Source organism: Fonsecaea multimorphosa (assembly GCF_000836435.1).
Source record: "Fonsecaea multimorphosa CBS 102226 unplaced genomic scaffold supercont1.2, whole genome shotgun sequence".
Taxonomy (NCBI): domain Eukaryota; kingdom Fungi; phylum Ascomycota; class Eurotiomycetes; order Chaetothyriales; family Herpotrichiellaceae; genus Fonsecaea; species Fonsecaea multimorphosa.
The window spans coordinates 2,246,351-2,274,276 of record NW_015971636.1 but is presented as its reverse complement, the minus strand read 5'-3'; the positions used below and the strand labels follow the sequence as shown (position 1 = coordinate 2,274,276).

General features: G+C 51.5%; 12 protein-coding genes across 12 annotated transcripts; 7 read left to right on the top strand and 5 right to left on the bottom strand.

Moving 5' to 3' along the window:
• Positions 1-197: 197 nt before the first annotated feature.
• On the bottom strand, positions 198-1,202 carry Z520_01775 (uncharacterized protein; the record flags this gene model as incomplete). Its single annotated transcript, XM_016772291.1, has 1 exon — positions 198-1,202. One exon carries the CDS (start codon positions 1,200-1,202, stop codon positions 198-200), a length of 1,005 nt encoding a protein of 334 aa, XP_016637430.1.
• A 568-nt stretch (positions 1,203-1,770) lies between these two features.
• Positions 1,771-2,697, top strand: Z520_01774 (uncharacterized protein; the record flags this gene model as incomplete). Its single annotated transcript, XM_016772290.1, has 1 exon — positions 1,771-2,697. The coding sequence occupies one exon, from the start codon at positions 1,771-1,773 to the stop codon at positions 2,695-2,697; it is 927 nt and encodes a 308-aa protein (XP_016637429.1).
• A 1,018-nt stretch (positions 2,698-3,715) lies between these two features.
• On the bottom strand, positions 3,716-5,578 carry Z520_01773 (uncharacterized protein; the record flags this gene model as incomplete). The annotated part of the gene is made up of 5 exons (XM_016772289.1): positions 3,716-4,385; positions 4,453-5,001; positions 5,074-5,214; positions 5,295-5,365; positions 5,438-5,578. 5 exons carry the CDS (start codon positions 5,576-5,578, stop codon positions 3,716-3,718), a joined length of 1,572 nt encoding a protein of 523 aa, XP_016637428.1.
• A 714-nt stretch (positions 5,579-6,292) lies between these two features.
• Z520_01772 (uncharacterized protein) lies at positions 6,293-7,683 on the top strand (the record flags this gene model as incomplete). The annotated part of the gene is made up of 5 exons (XM_016772288.1): positions 6,293-6,472; positions 6,525-6,629; positions 6,691-6,921; positions 6,995-7,137; positions 7,203-7,683. The coding sequence occupies 5 exons, from the start codon at positions 6,293-6,295 to the stop codon at positions 7,681-7,683; spliced, it is 1,140 nt and encodes a 379-aa protein (XP_016637427.1).
• A 2,017-nt stretch (positions 7,684-9,700) lies between these two features.
• Positions 9,701-10,668, top strand: Z520_01771 (uncharacterized protein; the record flags this gene model as incomplete). Its single annotated transcript, XM_016772287.1, has 2 exons — positions 9,701-10,007; positions 10,181-10,668. 2 exons carry the CDS (start codon positions 9,701-9,703, stop codon positions 10,666-10,668), a joined length of 795 nt encoding a protein of 264 aa, XP_016637426.1.
• Positions 10,669-11,594: 926 nt separating this feature from the next.
• Positions 11,595-13,158, bottom strand: Z520_01770 (uncharacterized protein; the record flags this gene model as incomplete). The annotated part of the gene is made up of 3 exons (XM_016772286.1): positions 11,595-11,699; positions 12,679-12,900; positions 12,952-13,158. 3 exons carry the CDS (start codon positions 13,156-13,158, stop codon positions 11,595-11,597), a joined length of 534 nt encoding a protein of 177 aa, XP_016637425.1.
• A 1,209-nt stretch (positions 13,159-14,367) lies between these two features.
• On the bottom strand, positions 14,368-16,416 carry Z520_01769 (uncharacterized protein; the record flags this gene model as incomplete). The annotated part of the gene is made up of 1 exon (XM_016772285.1): positions 14,368-16,416. One exon carries the CDS (start codon positions 16,414-16,416, stop codon positions 14,368-14,370), a length of 2,049 nt encoding a protein of 682 aa, XP_016637424.1.
• A 3,088-nt stretch (positions 16,417-19,504) lies between these two features.
• On the top strand, positions 19,505-20,683 carry Z520_01768 (uncharacterized protein; the record flags this gene model as incomplete). The annotated part of the gene is made up of 1 exon (XM_016772284.1): positions 19,505-20,683. One exon carries the CDS (start codon positions 19,505-19,507, stop codon positions 20,681-20,683), a length of 1,179 nt encoding a protein of 392 aa, XP_016637423.1.
• Positions 20,684-22,199: 1,516 nt separating this feature from the next.
• Positions 22,200-23,219, top strand: Z520_01767 (uncharacterized protein; the record flags this gene model as incomplete). Its single annotated transcript, XM_016772283.1, has 1 exon — positions 22,200-23,219. One exon carries the CDS (start codon positions 22,200-22,202, stop codon positions 23,217-23,219), a length of 1,020 nt encoding a protein of 339 aa, XP_016637422.1.
• A 200-nt stretch (positions 23,220-23,419) lies between these two features.
• Z520_01766 (uncharacterized protein) lies at positions 23,420-24,712 on the bottom strand (the record flags this gene model as incomplete). The annotated part of the gene is made up of 1 exon (XM_016772282.1): positions 23,420-24,712. The coding sequence occupies one exon, from the start codon at positions 24,710-24,712 to the stop codon at positions 23,420-23,422; it is 1,293 nt and encodes a 430-aa protein (XP_016637421.1).
• Positions 24,713-25,167: 455 nt separating this feature from the next.
• On the top strand, positions 25,168-25,914 carry Z520_01765 (uncharacterized protein; the record flags this gene model as incomplete). The annotated part of the gene is made up of 1 exon (XM_016772281.1): positions 25,168-25,914. The coding sequence occupies one exon, from the start codon at positions 25,168-25,170 to the stop codon at positions 25,912-25,914; it is 747 nt and encodes a 248-aa protein (XP_016637420.1).
• A 669-nt stretch (positions 25,915-26,583) lies between these two features.
• On the top strand, positions 26,584-27,413 carry Z520_01764 (uncharacterized protein; the record flags this gene model as incomplete). Its single annotated transcript, XM_016772280.1, has 2 exons — positions 26,584-26,773; positions 26,824-27,413. The coding sequence occupies 2 exons, from the start codon at positions 26,584-26,586 to the stop codon at positions 27,411-27,413; spliced, it is 780 nt and encodes a 259-aa protein (XP_016637419.1).
• Between the last annotated feature and the right edge of the window lie 513 nt (positions 27,414-27,926).

The window sequence follows — 27,926 nt, the reverse complement described above, 5'->3', positions numbered from 1 at the left end:
GTCATGGAGATGGAGATGGAGATGCAACTTTTCCAACCACAGAGCCACGTCCCAATCAGCCAATCACATCGGACGCCGTTGCTCGACCTCCGCTGCTTCGTCGCGGTCCCCAAAGAATACATCCCATGATTCATTCACGTGCCAATAGATGTGTATACAGACGATAGAAGAACTGAGTACGCCTCTCTCACCCGTTCTCACTGCTTCAACGCTGCAGCCATCTTCTTCCATGATGCTGAAGCCCGAGCACCATACCGTGACGGCAACTCAGGGTCGGGTTGCGACAGCTCCCACGAGAACAGCTCCATGCTAACCCATCCATCATAACACAGCCCGTCAACAATGGCTTTCATCACTGGCTCGATGGGGAGATAGCCGCCTCTGTCTTCCTCGTACGGAAACAGTCGCGCATTTCGCGACCAGCTCATTTTTGCAGGCTGGTCGACAGAATGAAAGGGATGAGACGGGCTCAGTGGCGGATCCAGCTTCTCTGCGTCTCCCGCCTGGACGTAAAACACCTTTTCAACATCTACCTCTTTGATCAAACGCTGGACAGACGCCTCCAAAGCCCGGTCCGCGTCACCAACGCGCCCCGTTTGTGCGGTGGGATCTCCCCATACTCGACCAGCTATGTGGAAAGTGTCCAAGCAAAGCCCGAAATTAGGTCTGTCAACTTTCTTTGCCATCTCCCATGTGCCTTCCCATGTGTCGATATATTTGCCCCAAGCTACTCCTTCATAAGCAAACCGGACTACGGGGTGCTGTGCAAGACCCATGTCGGCCATTTCTCTGAGATCGGCCACGAGGACTTCTTCGTCGCCCGTTGATCCTTCCTGCAACCAATTTGTCGGCACTTGAATGATATAGCTCCCCAAGATCTTGACGGTATCCAACCATAGTCGGAGCTTCTCTATCATAGCCGCATGCTGGTTGCGATCGAGTAAACCATCGTACTGTCGGAATGGTTGAAAGACTACGACGCTCAGCTCAAGCTCATCGCACTGCTTTCGGATGTTCCTTGCGGCCTGCAGCCTGTTCTCATAAATCAACCCTCCTGTGAGCTTCTCTGCGGTCGTGTCGATGTCGGTGTCTATAATTTCGACCCCATGGAACCCATTTCGTGCTGCTGTGCGCAGTCTTATCGAGATGTCGTGCACAGCAGGGGCACCCAGGGATAATGAGGCTATAGCAGGTCGAATCATTTGTTCGGATAGAACTGGGAATACTCAAAAAACATGAACCCTACGACTGACAGCTTCCCTTGTCCGTCAAGCCGACAAATATTGCAAGTGGATGCCACCAACGATGTTTGTTCCACCCAAGGCCCACAGACCAATGGTTGGATATGGGGTTGCATCTCCAACCCTCCCGCTTCGAAGGCTTCTCGTACAGAGATGAGCCGAGTTCTCTCCGCACATGAAGCTCGACCCCAGCAACCGACCTGTCAACCGCCGGCTATGGATTTTTCCGCGATGCACGGGTTCACCTACGGGCTGACAAACAACTTTCGGAGCCTGCTGGCGGGTCACTGTCCTAACCCCATGTATATACCTCTTTCGCAGCATGAAACTGCATGGAAGCAAATTTCAATACCTCATTCGCTCTATGTCGGTTCTTTCGGATTTCCATGAAGAGATACGATATTAGTACCTTCAACTTCTTCAGTAGGTGCAGACCCATTTTCATTGTAAGCATCGGGATTTTGCATTGCGGCCAACTTCGATTTTCTAAATCCGGCATTGCCTCTATTTGACAGGCGACTACATCACCATGGGAAATGACTCGACAGCGCGAACCCAACTATTCATAGCAGGCGCCCCAGGAGGCGGCTCGATAGCACCCCCCGCCCACGACTTCATCGCTCATTGTCTCGAACGCGATTGGAAAATGACATTTCTGGCAGCGTCGACCCTCCAGGTGGTCTCGGACGCGTTTCACGCTCCGGATTTTGCGGGAGGTGTTGTCACAATGCCCTATAAGAAGACTATCATTCCGTGTCTGGATCATGTTGACGATCTCGTTGATCAGCTCGGTGCTTGTAACCATGTTTCTGTTGCCGATGATGGGACTTTGAGGGGAACCAACACTGACTGGGTTGGCATCAAAAAGGTTCTCCTACAAGGAGCACCCACCACTGACCCTGGCCAGGGGCCTAGGGGGATGGTCGTTGGAGCGGGTGGCGCGAGTCGAGCCGCAATATATGCTCTTATGGAGCTGGGGTGCAAGGACGTCTACATAATCAATCGGGATGCTGGCGAGGTTGAAGGGCTGGTCGAAGACGTGCACCATTACAAAACGCCAAACCGACCAAATATCGTCCACGTACAGACCCTACAGCAGGCCCAGACCCTGTTGTGCCCGCACTGGATTGTGAGCACTGTTCCTGACTTTGAACCAAGAACTCTGGCAGAACTTGAAGCCAGGTCCGTGTATATCGAATTTCTCACAAAGGAGAGACCGCATCAGGCGCTTATGCTGGACATGTGCTACCACCCGCTAATGACACGCAATCTGCAGCTTGCAAAGCAGCATGGCTGGCAGATCGTTGACGGGGTTCAGGTTGTGGGACACCAATTAAAAGAGCAGTGGAGACTCTGGACCGGTGAAGAAATCAACGAACAGCAGGAAGAGGTTGCATGGAGAATCTTGCGAGAGAGTGCAAGTTCAGATTCGACAGTTATTCACTCAAGTGCGTGACACTACATAGACTGACATTCTAATACTATATATTCTGTAGGCCACCACAAACGCATCTTCGAGACCGGTGTTGGCACTGCCACATACCTGTCGACATTCCCCCTTTCTCCACCATATCCATCCCAATTTTGTCTATACCAAACACTTTATGGTTCTTCCAGCCTGATACCATAGGCCAAATGAGGAATCAGCACCGAAAGGCGAGACATGTGCGGCTCAGCTCACCACGGCTTAGGAGTTGCTAATGCTTCCGCCGACCCCAGCTCCTACCACCAAACTCGTTCTCGAGGCAGACACACAGCAAGTCTCGCAGATAGGAAACGATGTTTTACTATCACTACTTTGTGCAGGAATGTTTAAGAAGAGTCTCCAACTTCCCCCCGAAAAGAGATGACTTTGTGAATATCAGTCTCTCCGTGTCCACCACCGAGACTCGACTGGTGGTCTCCCGACTTTTGCCTAGTCGTGCAGATTACAGCCTTCCTCTCAGCGTACCCCAGCACAGCGAGGATAGGGGTGTATCAGGTCCCAGGACGTCGTACGATACTGCTATGTTTAACCAAGCCACACCTTGAGACCGAAGATTCTCCTCCTACGCGGGGTAGGGGCGTGTTAAAATGCTTTCCAGTGCAGTAGCAGGAGGCTCTTGCCATTCCAATCACATCGGTGCCCAGGGTGTACTCATGTCCACCCATTTGTCTTTGCGGAAGATTTCAAAGGAAGAAGTGTGGCAATACCGCAGTAGCTGGTCCAGAAAGCTGCGGGCTTTTATTCATTCTTTTTTTTTTGTCTATCTGTCTAACTTGAAGGGAGGGAGAAGTCAAAAAGGGGATTTCAAGTTGGGAAGAGATGGTGCAGGTGAGAGCTAGCCCTCCCTGGATGCTGTGGGACATTATTATGGACAGTACAAAACATGCTGGCCCTGTTCCACGAGAACGCGCCAGATGGCAGATGGGGACGTAGAACTCCTGAGAAGGGTTGTGCATCTCTTCCACAAGCTGATAAAGCAGCCCCCCACTCAAACCGTCTTCCTGACATATTCGACGGGGCCAGCATATCTGAACCTCCCACGGAAAACATAATACGTCAGAGAAAAGATGACGACACATCCGTAGACGAGAACGGCCCAGTTCATGGTCTGCGGCGTCGGGTTCGGTCCGGGCGGGAAGAAGATCATGACAAAGGCCAACAACAAGAAACCCACGGAGAGGAGGTTGATGGCTAGGCCGTAACGACCGAGGGAGAACTTGGACGGCAGCAGGGGCTCTTTGCGGATGCGCTTGAGGGCCATGCAGCTGATGGAGACGATGTAGGAGGATAGCAGCGCACAGAGGCCCAGGGAGGTGAGCTGGTTGAAGGCGATTTGCGAGCCGATGTTGATGAGCGACAAGAGGCAGGATACCACGACGGTGAAGATGACGCCGTTGAGGGGAATGTCCCACCCGTCGGGCACGTAGGCGAACCAGTTGCTAAAGGGGACGCCTCGGTCGCGGGCAAAGGCGAAGATCTGTCGCGAACCCGTCGCCATGTTGGTCATGGCGCCGAACGTGCTCAGCGCAATCATGATCGACACCATGGCCGTGGCGCCGGCCTTGGATTGCGTGGCGTTGTAAAACACCTGGATGAATGGGTATCCCGTGGGCGTGGAGAGGACTTGCTCGACGTTCCCGACCGTGTAGCAGAAGGTGCTGTAAGGCACACACACTGTGGTTAGAAGAAGAGGCATAGAAGGCGGGGAAGATTGATACGACTTACATGACCATGATGAAACCCAATGTCCCGTTGAAGATGGCCGTGAAGACCATGGCTCGTGGAAGGACTTTGCTGGCGTTCTTCAATTCCTCCGACATGTGTGTCGCAGCATCGGCGCCGAGCAGCGAGAGCACGGGGCTGTTCATGCCCACCAAGCACGCCAGGCCGATGTTCCCCCAGCCATTGGCGTCTTCGAAGACGGTCCAGACCTGGTGTGACGGAGTTCGCGGAGCCAGAACCCACAGGGGAACGAGGATGCCAAAGAACCCAGCGATATGCAAGAACAGGACGAGGCCTTCGACGAGAGGGAGTCTCTTGGCCAGGACGGTGTTGAAGAAGCCGCAGACCAGCGTGATGGCGATGGTCAGCAATGTGCCGTGCCAGTATTTGTAGACGTAGCTGTCGTAGTTCAGGACGATGAGGCCTTGGATCTCGGTGGCGGCGAGGAAAGTACTGGACGCGGCTCCTGCTTGCCAACCGAGCACGCAGACCCATCCGATGAAGTAAGAAATGAACTTTTGGGCTCGTGGTGGTGCGAACTCAGACACCCAACTGCGTGAAATTATTAGCATTTCAGCCTCGTGCGGAAAGTGTGTTTGTATGCAAAGGGAGTTGTTCTCTTACTGGTACTGTCCACCTGCCGTGGGAGCCATACTGGCCATTTCAGCCATTGAGACGATGTTGAGGGACATGCCAATGGCACTTGCAATGTACATATACACGAGGCCGGCAGTGCCACCATTGCCCAGAGCGAATCCAGCAGTACTGTTGATATAGGTAGTTAGCAAGAGCGTACTTCTTCGTCTTCCCTGGAGACAAGGCTGGCTCGAGATTCGAGGACTTACCCCAATTGGCTTTCCCACGTGCTCATCAGAATCATAGCAAAACCCATGATGGAGAGGAACCCAAAGTTTCGCTGTCGAGAGAGATGTTAGTATATGGTATGGTCTTCTCCAGCAATACCCTCCTCCAGGACAGAAAAGCATACCCTGAACTGTTGTTCTTTACCCATACGCTGCATATCCTTGACATCGTCCATGGTGCCATCTTTCTCGCTCACCACAGCCCCACCGTCTGGGATATCGTCTGCATAGACCTGGGTCTCGAGACCCTTCGACGACTTGTCCATGGTGATGTTCAGATCTCGGGAATCGACAGTTTGGCCAGAGAACAGCAGGTGAGTACTTTTGAAGATTGGAAAGAAGAAAACGATTGAAAAGTCGAAGGAAGAGAGGAAGAGAGATAGAGATGGGGACGGCAGCCCGCCGTTCATCCTCGTTATCCTCGAGGTCCCTTCGCTTACACCACGCCCAATGGCCACGCGAGTGTCAAGAGGTGGCGACGCAGCATGTACACTACCTGTAGCTAACAGTGCTAACCTGGACATGCTAGCTGAAGATGGACTCGCCGTTGGCGCGGTCTCCGGATTGCTGGTTCCGATGGCTCACTAGGCGTATGGGTCAGAATGCTCCACCATGTGCCTCTTGTTAAGGCCTCACCTGAGGCCCAACCCTCAAGGGCATTAGTCTGCTCTGGTAAGTCGGGTTAGCAATTCCTGGTTTTCTGTTGCAATTAATGCAGGGGATATCAGACACGCCTTGCTCCTCCCACCCATGCAACGAAGTATTCGCTGCAAGCCATATCCTGCCTGGCAAGGCTATTGGGCGGCCATTCAGCGCGGCCCGTAATTTCCGTGTGAACAGGACAAGTAGGTAGTTCGTCCTGCGGCGATCTGTGCTCGACAATGATATCTGGACACTATCCCACCTACTCGGGCTCTTCCCTCATGACCTGTCACGGTTTCTCCCTTCTTCTCTCGGCTTGAGGATCGAAGCCAAACAAAATGACTTCAATATCTGGCGACGGGCCTCGCTTTGCAACCGTTACAGACGACGACTATGGCGGCGTGGTCTGGACCGTGTCGATTCTCTGCGGAATCTACTCGATCTTGACCATGGCATTGAGAGGTTATATCAAACGGAGAACTTGGGGCCCAGACGATTGGCTTGCTGGGGCGGCGACTGTACAACAGAACTCCTTTCTTACTTGTGCCACACGACTGACCTAAGAAATAGTTGATGTCTCTGGCCCAATACATCGCCGTTTGGGTGTCGACGTCCAAGGGACTGGGAAGATCCTATAAACACCTCACAGCGTCGCAGGTATCGACCATCGGGAGGGTAAGTTGGAGCGTTTACTAGTTCGGATTATACCACCAGATGTACCTGACACTCTCTTTAGGCGGTGCTTGCTGGTGAAATCTTCTTCATTATATCTTTGACTTTAGCCAAGGCATCGGTGACCCTACTCATCCGACGACTATTCTCCATCAACATGCGAAAACGGTCCCTTGTATGCGACATTCTCCTGGGTATATGTGCTGTCTGGGGCCTGGCGTCCATTTTGATTATTGCAATCGACTGCCCTCTGCTCTCTTTGATGGGCTACCAAGGCCAGTTCTGCGCGAATTTTGTAAGTGCCCTCAATCCACTCGAACTGCCGAAGTTTCTCAAGAGACAGCGTGGCTTACTTTTGTGGTGAATAGGTTCCTCGCTGGGAAGCTATTGGGATACTCGACGCTCTGACCGAGGTGGCCATGGTAGCGATGGTTCTTGCTCTTCTTTGGGGATTGAAAATGAAACCGGGCAGGAAGACGCAAATTGTGGCAGCATTCGCCTTCCGACTTGGGTAAGCAGCCACTACATCTGTAACTTTTGTCTTCACCCATTGCTTACAGGAGGAATCAATCAAAGTATCATCTCCTTCGCCGCGGTCCATGTCTGGGACCAGAGGAATTTCACCGTGCGACCAAACACCGGCGTCCGACTTGCGGCACCCATTGTTTTCCAACAAATCGAGCTTTGCTACTCTCTCCTGTCTTGCACCATTCCCAACCTGAAGAGCTTCCTCCTCAACTTTGATACCACCATCGGCATGACGCTCGACCCCGCGACCACGAGATCGTACGGTGTAACAAACCCCCATTCCGCGACTACGTCTTTTCGCATGAAGCCGCTGAGGTCCCGGAATGGCGACAAGACACCGGGCTCGGGAGCAGCACCGCTCTTCCGGCCGGATGAGGTTGAATACAATGCCACCGTCAGCCGAAACGATCCGCCTAATATGAATGAAGCGGCCTCGTCTATTTCCAGAGACAACCAGTCGGACCGGAGCAAGGGTAGTCAAGAGATGATCATCCGCAGAGAAGTTGCCTGGACTGTTCACCAAGACTGATCTAAGAATTGGAATTAATGCACTTCCGGGCCCAACGCCGAATTCGATACTACATGGGCAGGGGAAGAAGACTCAGAACGTGGACACAGCCTTTCGAGATGTTGGAAATGCACCTTTTCTTGGAGTGTGTCGTGTTGCTTAAGTGTCCAACGACCAAATACTGCAAAAACTGTCCGAGCGCGCTCACTAAAAGCTCGAAATACGGAGTCTGTCCACCGGCGACTGGCCGCGGAATACTCGAACTACTACTGTAAGATAGAAAGTCAAACAAGTTGTTACGGGAATGAACATGCCTTTGCGTAACCCCCAACACTTCTTGATCCAGCGCCAGGAAAACCCTACTCCGTTATTTTCTTCGATCGGCACCTTGCTTCCAAGAGACGAACAGGTTTCCCACCAGGAGTCCCTGCCACCAGGCTGAAACGCTGACTGCAGTGCGACTACAGTTCATGATTGAACCCACAGTCAGATTGAAGCTTCAGGATCGGCATTACGCCACTAGGGGCAATGATAATGTTGCGGACGCCTGAGGCCGTGGCCGAAACTCTGCTACGCCTGGCTCCAGTCGCTAGGCCCTTAGCTTCTGCGTTGGTGCCAAACATTTGACATATTAGTCGTACCTTACCTCCAAGGATCCAGGTCTCTGCGGTTTGTTTCATGCAAGGTGTAGGCTCACCACACATATGCGTGTGAGCACATGATGCTACCAGTACCGAGGACCAGGTTGCGGGGGAAGGGTTGTGATCTGGTGATTGGGGGGGATTTTGGGGTGAGAAGAGGAGGATGAGGAAGAAAAGGCGGCATCTCTTGCTCCAACGACGATCCAATCCCTCGTTGCAACAAGCATCAAATGGTCGGAAAAGCTTATCGGGACCAAACTCGAATTAGGATCGGCTCGTCCGTGCCTCCGGGGCTGCCCGGCCCTGCTCCCCGATTCGCTGCAAAGCAACCCCAATCAGGAGAACGGGCGGGACGGGAAAGGCTTCGAGATTATGAAAAGTGGGACAATTCAAAGAAAGGGCGCGTGGGCGCTGAAGCTCCGAACCGTCTTTGAAACACAATTCCCAGGTCCCTACGCGAGGCCGAAGCCGGCTGATCAGCATCCAGTCATCCCGAGGTCGTCAGTACCTACTTAGTCGTACGACTACCTACGGAGTGGGTATAGTAAGAGTGGCTCTGCAGATGCCCCCAGCATACCTACCTACTATCGGCCTCGCGTGTCCGTGGGAGGTTAGGTTAGGGCTTCCCATCTTATTCCCTTCGTCAAGCGAGCTCCAGGCTACCCCGTGCCGCTTGCAGGGAAGGTTGGGCCTTTTAGTAGTCCTTCCACGCACACTAGTGCCCTCGTACTTTTGAACAGTGTTCACTGTTCAGTGTTGGCAATAAGGTAAATCACAGCTGGGTGGACAAGGGAATCTAACTTGGGCAACAGGCCGTGTGCCAGACCCCGGAACTTTCCAGCGTTTTGAAGGGCTGGATGTGAGTTACTATCTTCTCCACGAGGAGCGAGTACGACAACGACTAACCGAGTTAACGTTTGATTCCCTTTGTCAAGGACATTGTTTTTGGAAGGCACTGCTTGGTTGCTCGGCCGATTCAATTACCTACATCCACTTCCTCACCTTCCTTTTAAGGCGTCTGTCCGCTGCACTCAGTACCTCGTACGGATTCGGTGGACGAGTATTACTCCTTCGGAAGGCTGTGTGGCTGTCTTACTCTTTATGCCGGAGCCTCACAAAAGGGGCGGAACCCAGAGCCAGGATTGTCGACGGTCTCTGCATGCTACAAGCCTGCCAGCGAAGCCACGCTACGCTAGTTGACTTGTTCGAGTACGCCCCCAGAAGGATTCTCGCTTCGACAGGACGAGGTACTCGGTACGGAGAACAAAGCGCCTAGCTTGCTTCGAGCAACCAGACAGGCAGGGTTATTATCACCACGGGCAATTCTCCGATGAAATCGAACGCAGCCCTCTAAGCATTAATTCGCCCTTCATTCGTCCATCCCGCTCCGTGAAAAGATGGTCCTACGCCTAGCCAGGGTTTCTGACCTCCCAATCATATCCCAGATCTTCGCGATCGGCTTCCACGATGAAGAGGTCGTCGGTCCCCTGATGCACCCCTTCCGCGACCAATACCCCGAAGACTACTTGGACTCTTGGAGGCGACGATGCCGCGAGCGGTACTGGGATTATAGCCGGGTGCTCCTGGTCAGCTGCGAGAAGGATGCAGGAACTGGACGCGAGGTCGTGGTGGGCGTGGCCGAGTGGCAGCGAGTCGGGCTCGGCTGGGCCAAGTTCTGGGGCCTAGGAGGCTTTTGGGATCCACGTTGAGTCTCACCCCGATTCCCTTTCCCACGCGACCCTGCCTCGCTTCAAGAGAGAGTGTGAATGGAGCGGTGTGCGTTCTCGCCATGCTGATCGCTGCGAACGAACCCGGTCTCGAACCCTCCAGGTTCCTAGGCACAAGCACGTTACTGACCATCATATTTGATGTTATAGGGAGGTTGATCTCACCCTTGATCAAGGCGTTCCACAGAATCCTATCGATTTGGAGGCCCAATCGCGCCACCGCTCGCGCTGATCCGTCCGACCCCTTCCCACTGACCCCGACGACGCTGCAAAGAACCCTCTGGCCGTTCATTTCCCACTGCTACCTTTCGCCGCCTCACAGACTGACGCGCTGGAACCTGGATTGCATCGCCGTGCTCCCAAAGTACCAGGGCCACGGCCATGGTCGCCAGCTGGTCGCGTGGGGCCTGCACCGGGCCCGGGAAGAGGGCATCCCCGCGTGTGTCATGGCCGCGGCGGACAAGGAGACATTCTATCAACGCTGTGGGTTTACCGAGGTCGCGGGCTGGGCCAACGATGGTGTGGACGAGCAGGGCAGAGTCAATCCTCTGAAAGGGAGGATTCGGGGTGGATGCATCATGTATACGCGGGTGCGAGAAGATGAAGATCTGGCAGAGACTCATCCCAAAAATGAGTGACGGTCTTGAGTCTCCGGACGGATTACACCACGACAGCGGCATATGAAGCTGCCTTCGCTTGGCCCTGACCCTGACAAACACTGGAGACAATCATGCTTTCGCTGAATAACTCTCTTGCTGGGCTCTTTCTGGATTCGGTGGCCATCCACAGACGCCATTCCTCGGGAGTCTGAAGCTGCTCAACTTTATAAACAACCCGAAAGGCCTAGTCACTTTTTGATTTTCACCTTCCAAGGAATACCTCGTACATATTCCTCGCACTTTGAAGATTCACACATGTATTCCAAGGTCCTCTACGCTGGGACAAGCTGGTACCCTTTTTTCCTCCTTGGAGAAAGACGATCTCAGGCTAGGATCAAGTACTCCGTCCCACAGGCTGCGTTGTATATTGATTGTCAGCGACGCGCCTCAGGTTGTCCTCAACCAATGAAAAAGTTCTGACGCTATTGTTTGCATCGGGCGACTAATAGATAAAACTCCCCAGAGGAGAGCGTGATTCATATCTCTCCTTTTGTCCATCCCGTGCCTTTTTCCTTAGCATAGAAGATTAGTGAAACCAGCTCCAAGTCGTGGGAGATTAGATTAAATATAACACAGATATATAGAGAATCAAATAGAGCGCAGAGTATATTATCCTCTCCCAATGAATGGACATTTCTTCCTTCTACGATCCAACACTGGTAGTCTGGGTCGCGCATATACAAAATTGCAATCCACACCGTCCAGATTGTTCCTCTGTCCCTTGCTGCTCAGGGAAATTGCGAATGTTAGAGCACAGGTGTGGCTCTTTGCTGTCTTTAGATGCTCATTCCTCAATTTATTCGCATCGAAAGTCGTGGGTGTCTTGTCTTGCATTCTCCGGACAGCTTATCGTCGGGTGTGGTGGACATGCTACCGTACCGTCAATCAGTACAGTAAGGCGGTCCTCAGCTGGGCAAAGCCTCATCGTAGCGGGTTGGCTGTGCCCCTGAACGATTATGTGCTTTGGCGGCTTCCCGGGTTGCGATGTAGAATCTCTGCAGGTGGACAGCCTGCCAGAGTCAAAGTGACAAGCATTAGACAAGCCAAATATCAGTAGGCTCTGCGCTCTGCTCCGTCATATGGTCAACCAGTTCTCCATACATCAATTGAGAAATCGTTCCATCACGCGTCGGAACCAATGCCTGGGCGACGAACGAATTACGAGTCCTCGAATCCTGGTTGGGGCTCGGGTCGCAAGATCAATGGCATCGAAGACCCGTATAGAACCCCTACCTCATCCTTGCACCGAGCGGATGTCGGAGCAATGCCCGGGTAGGGATTGTCGTCTTCTGTTGTGGAGAATGAATGCATACCGGGGTGCCCGCCAGAAGGCGGCACACAGTTCCCAAACTCAGCATATTAAAACTCTCGGACCTTCAGGTCCACATTTTTTTCATCCTTGGGATCTGCTCGAAACTCAGCCAGAGCTTCGTTGCCCTTGGAGGCATCAAATGCTCGCTGAGGCGGATCCTGATCTTACAAGTTGGAGTTCACCAAACCCTGCATGCCGTCGCTCTCCTCGGAACTGGTCCAATCAACAACCTAGGCCGGCAATCATCTACCCCAGTTCCTGCGCCCCTGGCTAGCATGGGCAAAGATGTGGAAGTTTCTGTCATGCTCAACGATAGCACGGCTTGTCTGGATAAGAACGTGGATGAGTGTGTCCTTCTGCGAGTAGGCAGGGCTAATACCATAGTGTGTGTCAGCTAGTCCGAGGAACGCACAGATGCCATCTCGGTGGTCAGAAGCCTGACAGGTCCCGGAGTGCCGCAGATGGGTAAACCAAGCGCAAGGCGAGCGAGGTACACTCCTACCGCCTATCACAATGGAAAATGCGGAGGAGTCGAGTCTCTCAGCGCCTGAAACAAGCTGTCCGATCAATCTCTTCAACTCGATGGCATGAGCAAGAGCACCATAACACTTCGTATAGGCTCAGCAGGTAGAGGACACCCTGGATGGAGGATCTGGAGGTTGATAAGAAGTACGCACAGGCATCGTCAACGGTCGTGGCACGGGTCTCGGATGGTTCGATTCGAAGGTCCGGAAGTCAGCCTGCCGTCCAAGGACATTTTCGAGACCGTTGAGTCGCTCATGGAGCACACCAGCTGTTGCGCTTCCAGAACTGGCGCGGATCAGGCTTTGCTGGACCTCCAAGAACCGTACTTCGAATGGGTCGTCTGATTCCAGGCGCCACGGCTCGAGATCCTTCTTCTGTTAAGAAATCTTTGCCTTGGCAGCGACATTCCAGGAACGGCGAAGAACTGCCTTCATTTCCCGACGGGCGTGCTCTTTATCAAGTCGTGCTTGCTGCCGACGGGAATATCCAGTCTTGGCTGCTTCACATGCCTCCGTGACTTGTCGCTGTTTTGCTTCAAAATCCAAAAGTTCAGTGCGATCTCGGGTCATCTGTCGCTGGTATCCATCCAAGGCGGCTTGGAATTCGCGATCTAGTTGCTGCTGTCTCTGCATGTTCTCTTCCCTGCAACGTCGCAGGTCCAGTTCGTACCTGATATTTTCGTCGGTGACTAATTGCAGGTGCACACTGAGCTCCTGGTCGTATCTTCGCTCATGTTCCGCGGATTCCTGCTCCAGTCTCTGTTCAAGTTCCCGTTCGAGAATGGCGACTCTTCCCAGAAGTGCCTCTTTGATTTTTGCGCCCTGGACTCATAGATATCCAATCAAGCTTCAGACATCGGTCCACAACACAGTATACTCACCAGACATGAATCGCGGTTAGATGGAAATGCCGAATTCCTGATACACCCAAGCAGGTCGCCACCACGGAGTTTCAGCGATTTGGAGCAAACTATTTAACCACTCGGCATGAGTTTGCTGATGAGGTGATGTGGCTTGCTGATTATCTCGGAGAGAGGTTCGGAACTCCTGCACCGCAACGGGGTGGTCCAGAGAGATGTTTTCGGCCGATCCAGAGTTTACCTAGTAGGCGGATCCGTCAGGCTGGCGAAACATCCAAAGTGGGCAGCTTGTTGATCTTTGGCCATCCAAGAAGATCAGGGTTTCTTTGCTCCCTGTGATAGATATCCCGCATCATCGCAATTTTGGCTTTCTTTTCTTTATGATCGCTTTGGTTGATGCACACTGGAACGGACTCGGAACGTGCTCACCAAGTCGACTTGATGGATGGCATGGCCAGTATCAGACTAGTCATACCGACATGAAGGCCAGTGCGATACTTGGGATCAAATTGATAGACTAACTAGTCTATTGATGTCGATATCAACGCTTAAAGAGGCTTTAAGGTTAATAAGTAGCTATCTCTCCTAATATATATTACACCCCCCACCGTCCTTCCGCGCTACCATTATCTTCGCGCATCTACGCTGCTCGCCGTGATTTTGGCTGACGCCATGGCAGCAAGGACGATAGTGACACTTGTCTTTCTCACTGCGACTAGGGCCCCGGTGACGGAGTGAAAAGAGTCAGTGGATATTATTTCTTGTTGTCACTGAGATCTTCCAGCGTTCACTCAGTTAACAGGTCGCTAACAGCTGTCGTCTTCAGCTCCTACGGACTCTTCAAACCCCCGGAAGATCTTCAGGGTCGGTTGAAGATCACCTTTCTCGCATCTCGCGATTCGGGCTTGCATCACCATCGAGACTCTACAACCGGCTTCAAATTCTGTATGCACTTTCTTCAACGCTAGTTCAGGCAACGAAACTACTGCTTTGAACCAAGGAGAGCCGCCGTAATGTTCTGCATAGGAAACAAAACAACATCCCGGAATCTGTCGCAATCATTTTGCCTGTTCAATTTCGCAAATTTCACTTTCCAGATGCCGTTTGTATCGTCGAGACATGTCAAGCAGTTGATAACAATATCGGCATAGGCTGCGCCCATCGAATTCGGCAACCGGTCTTTTGCAATTTGACACAGAGCGTTCTTGATGTTTTTCGGCATACCCTCCCCTTGAAGGAAATCTCGTGAACTGGGATCGGGGTTTTCAACCTTCAGGAACCCCATTAACTGGTCAAAGAGGCTGTCGGTGCCCTGACTTTTCTGGATCGAGGATAAAACGGTCTTGATCTCCTTTGACAAATCACCTTCTTGGTGCGGATCTTGGTCCGTAGGTTCGGTGTCGATCTTTTGTTTCTTCACCCATTTCATAATCCCATCGACGAGGCTGTCATTGGTCTGCCACTTCTGTACCAAGGAGTCCCACAAGCCAAGCTCAAGAAGGCAAACGCCTAGACTATAGATATCGTGTCCCATGTTATTTTTGTCTTTCACTTTACCTTGCATCTGAGGATGCCGGTAGATATCCTCGTCCCACCGTCTTCTGTAAGACCGCGGAGCGTCTCCACGGCAGCGAAGTGAAAGCCAAGATGCTAGGTAGACGCCACCAAATTCGGATGGAACTTCACCGACTTTGACATAGGAACTTGTCTGTTGGCCACTGTTGGATTTGTCTTTGTAATCGGAATCTGCATTCGGACTGGGTTCGATTCCCGAGGGTTGACCAGCTTCTGGTACCTTTGTGCCGGCTGAATCTCTCTTGTTTGCGTTATTCTGTGTTGTCTTCCTGGCATTTTTGTCTTGGGTACGATTCTTGTCTCGGCTTCCTGACCTCTTCAGTTTTTCGACAACTAACTTCGCTTGTTCCCCAAGCCTGCTTATACTTCTTTTGGACCTTCCTGTCTTCGGCGGAGAAACTTCTTTTTTGGTGGGACGACCACGGGTAACTCCTATGTCTCCTTTATCTTCCAGGCTGCTTTGATCTCCGGTCTTCCGGTTATCGCCAGGAGTCGGAGGTGCTGCGTTGTCTTCCGTGTGATGTGTCGTTGTTGCTCTAGGTTTGAGAAAAAGGATTGTGTCGCTTCGAATTGCACCATGTGCAATTCCAGCGCTATGAACTGTAACCAATGCCTCGGCCAGTTGTAACGCAAATCCAAATCGGGAATCCAAGGGAATGGCCGGTTCGTGCTTCTCTTTGCATTCCGCGATGTATTTTCGCAATGTGCGAGGCTCTTCTTGTGCATTTTTGGGCAAGAGGAATATGAGGCGTCCGAATTGATGACCGAGACAAGGAAGAAGTCCAGTCTGATAGAGCATCGTATTGCTGTCGTCACCCAAACGGCATAGACACTTGGCACTCCTTTCTGCTTTCTCTTGGGCATCTTTGCGAGAAGTTTTATCCGCGTTAAAGGACTCGATAAAAACATCGACTTCAGGATCATCGTTTTCAGGATCCTTTCCCCTTGGGTTGTATTTTGCCTGCGCTGAATATGCGTAAAACCCAGAATCGAGGATGTTTCTTTCTGTAATAAGTGAAAAATTACGGAGATCGAATGACACTGGATCTCTTGCGCGCTCAGCTAATTCGGAGAGCTGTAATATGCTGGTGAAACTGCTCTCAAAGGCGTTGATCAACTCTATTGCTCTCCTCTCCTCACATAATGCCCACATGAATTTGGATGCGAACCCCTGCGGTACGTGGCTTTCCAAGTGATCCATCGCTTTCTCTAAGCTATTCTTGAGTTCTTTGGCTGCAGCTTCTATGGCCTCTTCATCAGATTTCTGCATTGTTTTACTCTTGATTTGGTCTTCGGATAATCTCAAGAAGAGCTTCAGTTTGACATTGTTGACATTACCGCCGAAAAGTCGCATCTTAAAGAAAGTTCGCTCAGCACCCAAGTATACCTGGACGAAGTTTCTTATGTTTTCTTCTAAATCGATGGCCTGTTGAATCAGGCTGATGATTTCAGTCATCTTTGTTAATTTTGGGCGGCTAAACAGAAGTGAACCAGGAGGTAACTAATGAAGGATGAAATGGTCTTCCTCAGAGGACTAGGAAGTTTCTTCAGGTTTCAGTGGAAGGATGAGACCAATTTATACCATCGTCTCCCTTTGGCGTTACTAAGGAAGATAATTCGTTTACACAGAGCAATGTCTGCCTGACGAACGGGCCTATCAAACGTTTGCACAGAGTGATAGCATGACTTAAGCATTACTAACCGCATTTATTGCAGGTAACTGGTGAGGAAGCAAGTCTGGACCACGATTTCGCGTAATGTGCCCTATCATAGTTGCCCTGCTTATAGTATCCAACAACTGACATACATTGATCTATTTAAACCACATCTAGCATGGGCAATAACCACTCCTAAAGAATGTGTCACATTTTTGTAGGGAGGCTGAGGGTCTAACCTAAAGCTGCGCTCAGGGGGAGGTTAGACCTATAAGAAGTTAAGCCCTGCCCTCAAATTCATGGAAATACTCTGTGGCATGTGAAGGAATGACGAATGCTACATGGGAGAGAACACTTACCGGGGCGTAGTGATGGAGCATCGAAAAATCCGACCACTGAGGTGCGTAATGAACTTCTTAAGGTGTGTCTGGGTTCCGTCCGGTTGCCTCCGTTACAATGACCCTTTTCTTCTATTGTCATGCCACTGTGGGAGATCTCGATCAGCCAAGGGGCTCTAGAAATGGCTCTCGCCTGCTTTCCGATAAGGCATTACTCTCCACGAACCGGAGGCGGATATACCGGGCTCAGAGCTCTTAGAGGGTCATAACCTTGTCTTCATAAACGTCTGCAGGTCTTTCCACATCTCTCTAGGATAGTTTATGGCCCGCTTTACGCGCATTGAGCTTGCAGCGTGGCTGGCTGCGAATACCAGATACGAGCGTCGTTTAACAAGAGTTTTGGCTGCGTAGAATTGAGAATATTTCAGGCCACTAATTTCAGCACTATATCGGTGGAATGATGTCATATTAGTTGGCGGCGATGGTCATTTCGCAAAAATTGGACAAAATGCTGGTCGAAGCTGAAGTACGTAAGTACCCAGGAGGCTTATTTCGTCGATCGCTGGGAAGACAACATTTGGTAGACAGCCTCACATAGATTATCCAGGCTTCCCATTCGCACCTATGCAAGTTCTTGCAAGGCTAACCGTAGTTTCCGCAAGAACGCTGGAAAGACATCCTGCCTTTCAATGCCACATCCTACTGTACGTGCGGGCTGACTCGACAATATCCTCGCCAAACTGCAGCTTTCCAGTTCCGTTAGGATGCGATGGGCCAGGTGCAAGGGTCAACTGAGCTGTGGGTGGTGCTGCATATCTGATTAGTGCAACCTAGTAAGCCACTTTCTGCCGGCAGTTAGTCCTAGGGATCTTCATACGCCAAAGCTCATCAATCAAACCTTTGCTAGGCCTTACATTGGGCAGCAATACAGCTGCAGCCATCAACCCTGGTATGTGAAGGGTCAATTGCGTTTTGTGTTGTGTCGTAGACATATAACTCCGAGGCGATACGAGGGCATTCTTGGGCCCTTGAGGCTGAAAGCGTTGAAGGCTTGAAGCTGCGAGGTAGGGTGGCAGAGCCAATTTGGTCGGAGCTAATCAATTGCTATGGGCAGACTCACCCCTTACTCACCCAAGGCTTAGCTAACCACCATCAACCATCGCGGAAAACCTGTTAGGAACAGCCTATATAGATAGGCAGAGGATAGCGATAGACAGTGGGTGATGGTATAGGTATTCCTTGATAGTATATCTTAACTAAGACTCTAAGCATGAGGGAAGGAAGAAGGAGTTTCCCTCCTCAGGCAGTGAGCATGCGGTACTTAAATGTGACTCAATGGAGGAACATGGTGAATTAGACTAGGTCCTGGGGACCGTCAGACTATATACCACAGGGTAATTTACAGAGGGCTACTAGCGTCGCCCGAAGGCCTTCGGCCGAAGGCCTTAAACGGCTAGTCTGTATACCTTCGATCCGTCTTTACAACCCTTGGCATCCCTGACAGTCACATAAATAGTAAGCTGTCGTCACGTGCGAGGTGTGCTGGGCGGTTCGTGACAAAACCGAGGTTTATATCGTACCTAGGTAGTTTTCCGATGTGTTTCATGTTAGGCTAACCATATTGGGAAGGTTAGCCGACCCAACCTATACACGGTAGGTTAGGCGAGTGACACTGCGGCACTTATTGCCACCTAGTCTCTCCACCTCCAGTAGTTGCTAGTTAGACAATCAATTTAGTTGGTTCTACATTTCATAGTGGTGCGATAGAAATAGGTGCATACTGCTGCAAATTCGGAACAGAGGAATCAAATACTTCTGATGGGTGGATAGAGTATAGCGCGCTAAGACACCAAGCAATTTCGCCCAGCCGCTACTCCGCCTTTCAAGTTCAACCGACATGGGTCAGGGACACCACTAAAACAGGAAGAATACCCTTTGGGACTGGCTGGCTGAAGTCTTTGTAGCTTATTGCTCAATAGCTTCAAGATCAAACGTGCACCAAGTCGGTTCTCGAAGGGCCTGCATTTACGCCACCCCGTCGCTTAGACACGCCACACTTTACCTATTCCGGACTTTTGAATAAGATTATGCTAGATATGGCAGACATCTGAAACCTCGCCACAGATGAATTTCTCATTGTGAAATTGCTCAGCCAGCCATTTTATACTTTTCCCACATCGAACAAGAAACCCTTTACAAATTCGAAAGCTCGAGAATCAGCCTCTTAATAGCTTGCCGCTGTTTCCAGAGGTTTGAGCTGGTTAGTGCTGCAAGAGGGGAGGCCATGTGATGCCTTGCTCGTTGGGTCGGTTTGAATCAGTAAACGCTGCGGGTAACTCAGCTCACGGGACATAAACGCCCCCCTACTATTAAAGACGCCTGAATTTGGAGGCGGAAGAAGAGCATCCTCGTATTCTAGGATCTTGGTCCAGGCTGACACGTTCATTCAGGAGCCCGTGGGGCAATTCAATATATAAATCTAGAGAACCCGTATTCCTTGGGCAACCCGGCTGCAAGATCAGGAAGAAAGTCGGAGGATTCGTGATACACTATGTTTTCTTTAGCGATAATCTTCGCCTATCTTTCGGGACTGTTTGTCTGTGCTCATGCCTCCAGTGCTGTTTGCTCCCAGCCTCCATATGCACTATTCCTTCCTCTATCAAACTTCGCCCCGGCAGAAACGTTCTGCTCATCTAAATTTCCACTTCACTGTACAGTGACTTCTACTACCACATCAACATCGACCTCCGTCAACACCGTCGACACTACTTACTCAACTGCTATTGTTACCACGGGGACTACCACCATTTCAACCACTGTCGACACAAGTACCATATATGTATACATTAGCACGGCGACTGAGACCTCGACGACCGACACCACTACATTGACCGTGACCACAGGAACATCCACTACTGTCTCTACTGCAACTGCAACCTCTACTGTCACCATAACGACAGCGAGCCCCACGCCAGCCAGGCTGAAACGCTCAGTGCCTTCGGTTCCGGACTTCCTTGCTCATCCTACCGAGAGGATTCCTGAACCACCAGTCTTTGCGCAACCGACCCCGGCGTTCACCACCTTGGTCACGGCCTACAATGATGCTGGAGCAGCTGCGGGCAGCAGCCTGACAAAGATTCTCTGCAGCCTCCAGGCCGAAGCCGCCTCGGTCTTCAGCACAGTATGCTCCTGTATTGAAGCCTCTCCAACATGTCAAACAAACACAGTTAGCACCACAGTCACCGAGACCTCTACCGTCACCAGCTCCATTGTCGCGACGTCCTTGGTACAGGCAACCTCGATTACATCAGTGACTGCTACAGACACCATTAGCACAGATACTACAACCACTACTTCTGTCGAGGCAACAACCACTGCCTCTGTCGAAGCCACCACCACGAGCACGACGACTACGACAACAACCACGACGACTACTGTGTATACTGCTGCTCCTACATGCGCGGGTGTTCCTCAAGGAACATATACAGACTCTAATGGGCACTCGTACCAGGTCACTTGCAGCTGCTTCTTGGTCGACGCGATTAGTCTCGGCGCTTATCCTGCAAGCACTTTCGATGGATGCATGGTGCAGTGCGACCAACTCAACAACTGCGTCGCTGCACAATGGAATGAGGCTGCAGGCGTATGCGGCTTGTTAGCGAAGTTTGGATCCAATGCTGTGATCTGCGACCCTTCGCCAGGCCTGGATGGTGCGATGAAGCTGAGTTAACCAGGTTGTGGGTATCCTAAGCTGGCGGTTGTCAAGTCGAAAGAGCTCGTCTTCAGCTACTCACTGACTGGAGAGATAGACAACTCAGATTTTTTTTTTCTTGGTTCAAACACGTAGGGTATTTATTAATCTGCATTAATATGGGATCTGCGTTGCTGTGTGTGGTCAATCATTTGGATTAGTTACACACGAAGGTCCCGCTTGCATTCTGTTCTCGATCTTGATTATACTTCACACAGATAGCGGCCACGGTATATGATACGACATTGGCCCTCCCAACACATTCCTGGCGCATTTAACATCCTTGTCCACAGTCTTCGGCGCGCCTCGGGTCTTAGACGCAATGACCAAGACGTTGCTGGCGAGACTCGATTGCGTGTATAAATAGGGTACCGTCGCGTCTGAGATCTCGTCTCGGCAAAGCAGCGAGGTGCCGCCGTACCGTATCTGGACATCTTCGGTTGGAGCGGGTTCAAGTTAGACATTCAACCGAGCGCCTGTCCGGCAGCCTGAGTGGCTCTGATCCTACATTCTACTGTTCCTCTTCCGTCCGTCGGGCGCCTTTTTGTCTAGGCATTGATCTTGGCATTTGTTAGGCATGTCTATGCAGAAGGTATAGTTAGTTAAGAGCTTTACGTAGATTGAGTCAAAGGTTTAGTTGAACGAAGGGGACCACCAAGTTCAAGGTTAAAGAAAACAGGGCGCCCCAACGGATGGAAGGGGGAGATAGCTTGTGATTTCATCACCGGAGCCTTTCTCAGAAATCGACGCCGCAGAGTCTTTTGTCTACGCTTCATCCTTTGTGTCCGGCAAAGAGGAAACCCCGAAACTGAAAGGATTCGCACGAGCCTGGGGCTCTTGTGTACGGTGACTGTAGGGGCAGAGTTCGTCCTATTAGCCCCGTGAGGCTATGGCGGGGGCACAAAGCGAGAGTTGCAGGAATGGCAATGGGGCAGCGGTTCAGTTGCAAGGCGAACCCTGTACCTCGTACCGAGTAGATTCTGACTTCTGAGGCTTCAGGGGTCTAAGGGTAAATGCTGTTAGAAGGTAGCGTGGGTACCTAGGCAGCTGTAGCGAAACCCTGCGAAAAACTGGAAAGCAGGCCACACTTATCGTCGCTCGAATTAGCATGTATGAATAGTTGAAACTTGCTAGAATGAGGATGTTCCGAATTATGGATATGGTCCAGTGCTGGGTTGATTTCGACTTGGGGTGACAAGCCACGAGTAGGCAGGTTGGAGGAGGGCTTCAAAGCTTCACTTTTCCTATTCATCCACTAACATTATTATCAAATTGGCTCTTCCTCGTCATCGGCCCGGGCCTTGATTCTTTACAACCAAGCCTTTTGCCACACTTATGCCGGTCGATCGTAGCGGAGGTAAAATTTACAGAAAGGTGAGAGTCTAATACTTACCCACTTAAATACCTTAGGTAGGTGTACAAACGTGCCCGAGGCCATGGATGGAAAGACCATTTATATACGCGACACCGCCACCATCAATTCTGGCGAATAGAAATGTCTCTGTATCCAGGAGAAGAAGGCGACGTCAAAGCGATCATCTCCGGCCAGCATTTCCGCATCATCACCACCCTAAAACACACGCTCTTCAACGCCCAAGACGCCGACAGCGACTCGGACTCGGCGGATGCCTACGCTCTCATACGACGGTGGAAAGACATCCGCGCGAATCTCTTCGCGCTGCATAGGCGGCGTCTGCGCGAGGCTGCCGAAGCGGTCGGCTGGGCAGATGTTGCGACGCGGCTCGCGGCCTCCCCGGCCGACGGTGCCATAGCGAGCGGGCAAGTGAATGGAGAGTCTCTATTAATGCCAGAGGTCGCCAACCCTATCAGTCTAGAACAACTCGTCGAGGACGCCGCTGCTAGATCCCAAACGACTGCGGGCCCCTCTTTTCAAGGCCCCAAGGCAGGGTATCTACGAGACCTCCGGGTCCGCGTCCTGATGTCCCGTGCTGGGGAGGTGACTGTCGAGTGCACGGCCATGGGCGAGGATCGACCTCTTTCGACGCTCACGCGACTCGTTGACATGTACGCATCGTGCCCATTTACGCCGACTGTCGCCGGACAAGTAGAACAAGCGGCAATAGCAGCATTACCACCACCATGCCAGGTCACAATCGACGCCCAACCCACACACACATCTTTGTTTACACGGCACAAGACCAACCACCGGAGGCCGTACGACGACGCCCGCGCGCGCGCCGAGCTCCTCCCGACCACGCCACCCACGGCGAGAGAAGTCCTCCTGTCCAACACCGAGGGCCAGGTCACCGAGGCGTCCCTGTCGGCGGTGTATTTTTTCCGTAACGGCACCTGGCGGACTCCGCGGTCCGACGACGGCGGCGCCATGCTGTCCGTGACCAGACTCTATGCGCTAGAGGCGGGCTGGTGCGATGAGGGAACTGTTCTTGTCCGCGAGGTCGAGGACGGGGAGGTGGTGTGGTTGAGTAATGCGGTTAGAGGCTTCTTCCCTGGCGTGGTGAGGCTGCATGGCCAAAGGGGACGTGAAGACACTTGATCTTCATGTATATAGGAAATAACTAAAGGCTCTGTTCTCTTTCATTTAGTCGCCGTGCATGTGTACGACCTATGGAGAAACTCCAGGTTCATGGTCTAGTTCACAATCATTCTTTTCTAATCTCAAACCAAGTCACGCTATGCTTCCATTCCCAGATAAGCGCACTATCTATTGAGGAATTTCTTCCAGCTCTTTGAATCTCATCGTAAGGGGACCTCTTTCTTTGGACCGTTCTCCTTGACACTACCCTTATCCGTTGCTAAACCTGTTGTAACCGTCTTCTGATCCGCCGGAACCCCTCTAAATAGCAACCCCTTTCTGCTGAAAAAGTCCTGCACCACCTCGTCGCTCACCTTTTTCCTCCTCTCCTGAAAATCACCCACATATTGCTGCAACTCCTTAATACAAAGTGCCTTGAGCTCCCCGGTCATCAGCTCTCCTTTCTCATATTGCTCTTTGATCTTGGCTAATTCGTCATCGTCTTCCAGGAAGAAAGTAAGGTATTTGTATGGCACGTCGACATCCGTGTTCCCGCCCAGCTCGCGTTGTTTCTCTGCGGTATCCTGCCCGCCAGAGAACGCGAAACGGTTGATCTTCTTCTTTATCGCATTGGGTGTATCGGTGAGAAATATCGCAGAGGCATCGACGCTTGCAGACATCTTTGTGCCCTCGCCCTGTAACGCTGGGAGAAAGCGAGAGTGGATGAGGCACGGTTTCTCGTATTTCATCTTCTCTGCTATATCTCGACAGACACGGAAATAGGGGTCTTGATCAATTGCGCAAGGGATTAGGCAAAGGATCTTCGGGACGCTTTTTGCATCGGTGCCAAAAATATGTGGGAAGCTCGTGGCAAATGAGGGCGCAGACTGGGTTGCAGGGAAATGGAATTCGCCAATATTGTTGCTGTCATTGAATCCAAATGCTCCTTTTATCTGGTTGAGCGTGACGTGTTTCGCAGCGAAGCAGACGTTGCGATAGAATGCGCCCCCCATGTACTCAAAATCAGAGAAGATGAAGGTCTTTTTCGGGTCGAAGCCCAATGCAATGATGTCTTTGGCATTTTCTCTTGCATACCGAGTGGCGTCGTCCATGCTGATGGTTTTGGAGTGCATGAATTTTTCGTCGTCTGTTAACTGGATCACGAGGGGGCAGTCGAAGACTTCTTGTAGCCAGCGCGTGAATTCAAAAGGCACGCTGTGTCCGACGTGCATGCTGTCACTACTCGGCCCTCTCCCAGTGTAGAGATAGAATCTTTCGCCCTTCTCATACTTGTTCAGGATTCTTTCGAGTTCGCGGTGGGATATCACTATGCCCCGGCGCATGAATCTGTGGGGTTTATGGCCAGTGGCTTTTTCGAATCTCTCGAGCAATTCGGGTGAGATGGGGGTGGCCCCAAAGTCGCGGATCAACTTGTTGTAGTCTATTTGCTTGACCTGGCCAGACTCGTCCACGCCGCCAGACACTTCGAAGGGAGTGACTTTTTGTTCTGCCATGGCGGGCGAGGGGTTGGAGGCCGTGAACGTGAGAGACGCAGGAGCGGAGACAAAGGGCAGGGAGTGGGAGGAGGAGGGCGAGGGCGAGACTGGGACCTTCGAAGGGAGCGTAAGAGTGAGGGAAAGTTATGAAAAGATGTCTCGAAACAATAGTGGTGGCAGCTCGTCTGTGTGAGGATCTGTGACTCGGCGTGAGTGTTTGAATTCACCGTTGGCCTCTACATGCAGCCCAACTGTGATAGAACCGCTGTCCAATGATATGCCGTTGTCGGATATTTCTCTCCGTCCTCCACAATTTGCCGGCCAAGCCATTCTCTCCTCTTCTTTTCGGCCGAATGTGGCAACTGGGCTTGAGAAGCTCGCGTGAGGGCCCCAAAAACTCGCCATCTCCTTTCCTTCCTCATCTTACGCTTTAACCATCAGCCGTTACTTGGGGTCAATGTCTTCATGTCAGGATGAAATTCTACGAACATTCCTTTAACTACGACTACACCTTCCCTGCTGTCACTCTAGCATATTTCCTGCGCTACCCGAATCCTTATTCCAGGCATGTTCTCAGCTCAGACGTAATCGATCGCTACATCGATCCCGAGACGAACCGACTGCATACTGTCCGACTGCATCTGAAAAGATCGAAAGTACCCTCCGGCATCCTCAAATTCCTCCCTCGTGGCCTTGCTGGCCCGGGCGGTGCCAGTCAGAGCTATGTCCTAGAGAAAAGTACCATTGACATCAATGAAGGATGGATGGAAACAGAATCTCAAAATATGGAGTGGACAGGTATCTTGAGCGTCGTGGAAAAACAAACATATAGACGTCAACGACTGTCTGAGATAGCGTCTTCGAGTCGATCGGGCGATGACCTCCAACCACAGAGACCCAAGGAGACGACCACATGCAAGACAGTTGTGACGTTCGTATCACATCTGGGCCAGAACAAGTTATTGAGCCGGAAAAAGCAAGAGCACACTGCAAATGCCGAAGAAGATCCCCCAAAACAAGGACTGTTTGCAGCATGGTCGACGGCTGGTATTCAGCGGACCATCGAGCTCATTGGAGTGAAACGGACCAAGTCAGCTCTGGTAAACGGAAAAGAAGGGATGAACGTTGTGTTGGAAAGACTACGGAACGGCGGTATTGTGGGTGTCCTCGAAGGGATGAGAAGAGATCGGATGGAAGTGCTAGGCGCAGATGGACATTGAGAACGGGTCCCTCGCTTCTGCGGTTATAACCTGCATTGAGCAGCCTCAATTGCAAACCTCAATCCGATTTGTACTACTAACATTATTGTTTTGAATGATTTTGAGCCAGGCGCTGGGGACATGTGCATGGAAGTGTTTGGAATGGATGGCGTTTATCGAAAAGAGAGCGGTGTGCTATACCATCGTGGCCAATGTTGATAGGTATACAATGCAGTCCACTCATTCCTCCAACTACTCCTGTTTGAAGGGTTTTGGCGACTGGTGAACTTGAGAAGTGTCGCAGATTGTCATTTTCTCTGCTGCTGCTGCTGTTGGTAAGCACCACAGGTTTCGCTCTCGACTTCAACTCCAGCTGACTTGCCGTCCTTGTGAGCACTTGCCCAGGGTGTCAGGCCATGAGCAGCGAGACGAAGTGAAGCGTGTCAATTCACTCAAACCTCTCTGCGTGTCTTCTGCTCTTGGCGACAGGAATGCGTTAAGGTCTTATCTGGAGTCGTTCCTGCAGCTCAAGACTCACCTCTGTCCGATGCCATCATCTTTCTTGCCTCCCTGTCCTCAGTCGTTCATTCAGCAAATAGTCATTCGTTTTATCCATTCAACAAGGTAACAAATATTGGTCAGCACGGCTACTTCCCGACTCTTGCCATTCTTTCCAAGAGCCGTGGCGTTATGGTCGTCGTCACCTCGATCCTGTGGTTGACAGCCATTGTTCTCTTGAGCCTCGTCAAAGGATCGAACTCCGCGCGTCGCTTTGACCGCCGTAGTGATCTTGACTATGTTCCCCCGATCAACGCCTCGGTGGCCGCAGGCTGGACAGTACCTCTCCAGGGCAGCATCACTTGCGATGCTAACAAATCCTGTGAGATCCATCAAGCTAAGGACTGAGGTGCGACTCACTGACATTTCCAGGCACGGATTCCTTGTCACCGCCGCCTCCCGGCAAGCCTCTTCAATACCTTGCAATCGCGCGAGGCCTGTACATGTATCTGTGCGAGGGAAATGGATCTAGCGAAGCCGCCAAATTTCAGTCTCAATCCACCCAGCTTTACGATGCAGCACCTCTTATCCAAAATCTCCCCAACGAAGCAGCATTCCATGCTTTGCCTGCCAAACTTCATGACTTCGACTATGAGCAACAGAAAAACTCTACGTTGGAATGCTTGGGCACGATTGGGACTGTCAACGAGACAGCAATTGTCATTCTTTTCGACATTGCGACGTTCGAAGCCCTTCCGCATGAATCCGTGCTAGCCCCGGATGATCCTGGAAGCAATAGCAGATGGGCACACTCGGTGAGCCCCAAGAGGGATTGGGATATCTACCGAGTCGAGGTCGCGGGAGGCGCTCCACCTGTATGTGACAGTCAACGCTTCATGGCGGAAGAAGAATACACGGCAGAGTACTGGTTCTTTTACTCTGGGGGAGAAGACTTGTGGACGCCAAATGAAGTCAAGAGAGAAGAACTAATTAATTCTATCGATCTGCCAGCCTTCATCTGAAGATATGAGAAGGACGTGAATGAGAAGATATCGGTGGACGAAATCAGTGGCAGGGCATGTGGATGAAACATTCGACGATGGATGCAATCAACAATGCACCAGATTTGACGAGAGATGGCAGGATCGGATTGTATGTGAACAGGCAAATGATCCCGAGACATGGAGTGGCGGAATTGTCTTCAGATCCATCTCATTGCGTTTCATTTCATGGGTAGGGCAAAACAGGACATTTTTCAATAGGCTAGGACTCAGTGCTGCACTCTGGTGAATGACAAGAACCTTGATGACGAATGTACCAGGTAGTTTCTCCCTAGTATTATTAATATCGTCTAGGAAAGCCCTAGTAGGCGCCCAGTGCTCCCTGCCAGTGCTGGCGACTTCACGAGGCTGCGAGGCTGTGGCTGCAACCTATTACGGGTACTTAGCGTGATTTTACCCCGCGAGCCCGCCAAAGGGGAGGGTTGCCGATTCGGGTAACTCAAGCGGGCGGCGGGCCGTCATAGCAGCACATGA